This window comes from Malus sylvestris, chromosome 7 (assembly GCF_916048215.2).
Source record: "Malus sylvestris chromosome 7, drMalSylv7.2, whole genome shotgun sequence".
Classification (NCBI taxonomy): domain Eukaryota; kingdom Viridiplantae; phylum Streptophyta; class Magnoliopsida; order Rosales; family Rosaceae; genus Malus; species Malus sylvestris.
In genome coordinates, this window is record NC_062266.1 from 3682010 (window position 1) to 3686393 (window position 4384).

The window sequence follows — 4384 nt, forward strand, 5'->3', positions numbered from 1 at the left end:
CTAATTAGTTTATTATTCCTTCATATTTCCACTAGAATATCCAATTCTTAATTCTCTATTACTGATAAGTAATCTGCCTTAAATTAAATTTCATCCTTTAGTTGCACGTTGTCCAAGTCATTCCATTGAGCTTGTGAGAAATCGACTCCGACAAATTTCACAAATAAAAGATAAATTGACTCCAACAAACTCCACAGATAAAAGATAAATAAAATGTCATGATAAATATTTTATTAGCGAGTACTTTGACAAAGTACTGCTCCACGGTCCATAGTCAGTCCACGGTCCTCCACTTATAACTTGACCCAACTTCCCCGCTGCTCTCATGTCTAATGTCTCCACTCTCCATATTTAATCGAATATTATACGTACAAATATAAAAAACAAAAGTATGACAGCTTATTTAATCATGCGTGAACCTCTTTTAGCTTATAAAAATAAAATAAAAAATCTGTTTTATTTCCTACATTTAATTATTTCTGCTAACTTATTCCCACATACCTATCAGCAAAGCAGTCATGGTAGGCGCCTACGCAGAAGCTTCATCCTTTGCCCAACAACAATACTTAAAAATCTCTATATAAGCGCATTCAGTCTCCATTGCTGTTTCATAACAATCATAAGCATCGAGCACTTTCACAGATTACAAATCACAGCAAAAAGAAATTAAAGAAAAATATTAATCAAGTATGGTTTACGAGTATGTTCTTGCTGGTGTCTTGGTTTCTCTGTTGAGTTCTGTTTTCTTCTTCATCATAAACACCACTTTCAGCGAAAAGAAGAAGGACGGTGTTGCAAACGTGTCGGCAACCGGTGTTTTTCTTGCGCCCGAGACTGAGAAAAGTACGGACGTTGTCATTGTTGGTGCTGGAGTTGCTGGTGCTGCTCTTGCATACACTCTCGGCAAGGTGATCATTATATCTCTCTTTATCTTCATCATCAGTTTATGGTCAAGTTCCAAAGTATTCTAGTTAATTATTTTTATTTTTCACAAAAAACAAGATGAATGAATGAATGAATGAATGTTCAATAGAAACATTGTTCCAAAAATTTCCGCCCAACACCGCCTAGGCAGGGCCCAACACCAGATTAATTCCTGGGCGTTTGAAAATTAAGAAAGAGTGTCTAGACTTGTCTAGGAATCCGTTTGGGTCGCCACTCTCACTTAGACAGAAAATAGATAACTTTCATTTTACATTTTATTTTTCCAATAAACTATAAGAGACTTGTTGAATACTTGAATTAACACTTATTATATACTTGTTCTCCATGTTTTCAATACGTGCTTTTAAATGTTTCTCACTAAAATTAGCTTAAGAGAATAATAAACTAATCATAATTTTAATATAGCTAATTTCTTTGTTCTCTTCTATTTGATTTTCCTATGTTGGGAGCTAATTCCAATAGTGCAGTCCAAACAATATTAATCTAGTCCACACTGAAAAACTTTGGCTGTTTCCGGTGCGGACGGTTATAAATATCGTTAGTTATGACTAGACTGAGTAAATAACCATGAGTTTTGCTTTTTGTTAAATAAATATAGGAAGGACGTCGTGTACATGTGATCGAAAGGGACCTCAACGAGCCAGACAGAATTGTTGGTGAACTATTGCAGCCTGGAGGCTATCTCAAGTTGATTGAATTAGGTCTTGAAGATTGTGCTAATGAGTCCATTGATGCTCAGAAAGTGTTTGGTTATGCTCTTTACAAAAATGGCAATGACACGAAACTGTCTTATCCCTTGGAAACATACAGTTCAGATATCGCTGGGAGAAGTTTCCACAATGGGCGTTTCATCCAAAGGATGCGCGAAAGGGCTGCAACTCTTCCAAAGTACTTAAATTCCATTCTCCTTTGGAATATGATAAGAAGATAATCTTGTTCGATGTAATTTCATTTGTACCGGTACTCATGTCTCCCCTATTTTTTTTTTCTCCAGTGTGAAATTGGAACAAGGAACAGTGACAACACTACTCGAAGAAAAGGGCACCGTCAAAGGAGTGATGTACAAGAACAAGGCCGGAGAGGAGATGAGAACATATGCTCCGCTAACAATAGTGTGCGATGGATGCTTTTCAAATCTGCGTCGCTCTATTTCTACTCCAAATGTAATTTATTGCATCTTTAGAAACTCGAGCTTTCGTTTATATTTTAGCATGGAAATGTTTGCACTTTCATGAGACCAACAAAACTAACTTGTCTATATACTGTAGATTGAAAATCCTTCCTGCTTCGTCGGATTGATCTTGGAGAACTGTGAGCTTCCTCATGCAAATCATGGACATGTGATTATGGGAGACCCTTCACCCATTCTGTTTTATCCTATCAGTAGTACCGAGGTTCGTTGTTTTGTAGATGTTCCTGGCACAAAAGTACCTTCAGTAGCTAACGGCGAAATGGCTTGGTATTTGAAAACTGTCGTGGCTCCTCAGGTATCTATTACTTTGCTTGACTTTAGTAAGTTTCAATTTCATGTCATTTAGATGGAAAGGGACTAATATGAGGAATGTGCTGTTTCAGGTTCCCCATCAGCTCTTAAAGGCTTTTCTAGCAGCGGTTGATAAAGGAATCATCAGAACAATGCAAAACAAAAGCATGCCGGCTGCTCCACAGCCCACTCCTGGTGCAATTTTACTGGGGGATGCTTTCAACATGAGACATCCTTTAACCGGCGGAGGAATGACTGTGGCTCTTTCTGACATTGTTCTTCTCAGGGATCTTCTGAGACCACTAAGTGATTTCAACGACGCACCTGCCGTGTGTGCTTATCTCGAATCATTCTACACACTCCGCAAGGTATGTATCAATATTCTCGATATGTAAAAGAAAATTTTCACTTATAAGACAGTCTGACATGTTATGTTATTCGATCTGACACTATAACACATCATATATCACGCCTGTGAAAATGTGTTTGATGGCATTGGTTAATTTTCATTGCAGCCTGTGTCATCTACCATAAACACATTAGCCGGTGCCCTTTACAAGGTGTTTTGTGCATCGCCTGACCCCGCAAGACAAGAAATGCGTGAAGCATGTTTTGACTATTTGAGCCTTGGAGGCATCTGTTCAAATGGACCAATATCTCTACTCTCTGGTCTTAACCCTCGTCCGATCAACCTGTTTCTCCATTTCTTTGCTGTGGCTGTCTATGGAGTCGGCCGCTTAATGATTCCATTCCCGACACCAAAACGGATGTGGTTGGGGGCTAGATTGATCTTGGTATGTTACTTATTTTCCCAGTACTGTCTCATCTGCAAGTTTGTTACATTAGTCATATTACGAACAATACAAACATGAATTGCTAACTAATCTTTTGGTTTTCAATTTCCAGAGTGCATCAGGAATCATATTCCCGATTATTAAAGCCGAAGGAGTTAGACAGATGTTCTTTTCTGCAACAATCCCAGCATATTACAGAGTTCCTCCAGTTCACAGACGAATCAAAAGAAGCACGAAGCATGTATGTTAAGAAAAAAAGCAAAGCAAAATACTTGTATCATATTAGGTTTTACCACCACAAAGGTGAGGGTATTGCTGAAATTAGAAGAAAAGCAGAGAAATTATTGTTCTCAATTGTTTTTAGCGTTGGTTGTTCTGCAATAGGGAACAGGATTCCATAAGAAACTTGTATCTAACTGTTGTAGTTCGTATATAATCTACATTTTTAAAATTTTTTATTTAATTAGCACTAGTACTCATCAAGTCTTCAAACATCTGACAACTCCTTCTCTACCCTTACAGTGCCTGCTTCCGCAATTTGCTGGTATAACATTTTGTTTCTTCTGATTTACCGTAGTTTACTTGCGTCGTCTACTAGTACGGAAAGAACGTGACCAAAGTTCATCAACTAATTGCCAGGAACTAAAAATAAAACATGGTGCATTTCTGCCACACAAGATTGACCTTTGAAATCTTAGCATGATTTGTAGGCTGGGAAAATCCTTCTGGTAAACGATACAACATCATGATTATTCCAACTAGGGTGAGAATTAGCGTGAACGTTCCAAGGTTGCTGGGTTTGGGAGAGAGTGCAGCATTTGAAGGTAATTATGCGACAGTGGGGTTGGCCAAAGGGAAAATTGGTGTCATTGTTTGCCAGCTATGAAACTATATCAATACGTTTTAGAAATAGTTTAAAATTCTGGAAACTGTTAAGTTTTTAGTAAGCTGATATATTCAGGAATTGGATTTTAGAGGAAGCTGAAAAAACAGAGAGAGTGAGAGGCAAGGTTTTTCACAACTGCAACTCTGTTACTATGCAGAGAGCAACATTTCATTCATATACATTCCTTTCTTTTACATCAGACATCATATCCGTTCAATTACATGAGCCAATGTGATTTTGACACATGGCAGAACAAAGCATATGAGCCATTGAAAA

At 37.8% G+C, this 4384-nt stretch overlaps 1 protein-coding gene across 1 annotated transcript; it reads left to right on the forward strand.

The window, feature by feature from the left end:
• Window positions 1–606: 606 nt before the first annotated feature.
• Window positions 607–3685, forward strand: LOC126627999 (squalene monooxygenase SE1-like). The gene is made up of 7 exons (XM_050297580.1): window positions 607–908; window positions 1544–1833; window positions 1940–2108; window positions 2214–2432; window positions 2521–2796; window positions 2944–3222; window positions 3335–3685. Exons 1-7 carry the CDS (start codon window positions 690–692, stop codon window positions 3470–3472), a joined length of 1590 nt encoding a protein of 529 aa, XP_050153537.1. The 5' UTR covers window positions 607–689; the 3' UTR covers window positions 3473–3685.
• The last annotated feature ends 699 nt before the right edge of the window (window positions 3686–4384 follow it).

Coding starts and splice junctions, on each gene's coding strand:
- LOC126627999 (XM_050297580.1), top strand. CDS start 690: ATGGTTTACGAGTATGTTCTTGCTGGTGTCTTGGTTTCTCTGTTGAGT. Junction 2,109..2,213: donor GCTCTATTTCTACTCCAAAT/GTAATTTATTGC, acceptor TATATACTGTAG/ATTGAAAATCCTTCCTGCTT. Junction 2,797..2,943: donor CATTCTACACACTCCGCAAG/GTATGTATCAAT, acceptor TTTTCATTGCAG/CCTGTGTCATCTACCATAAA.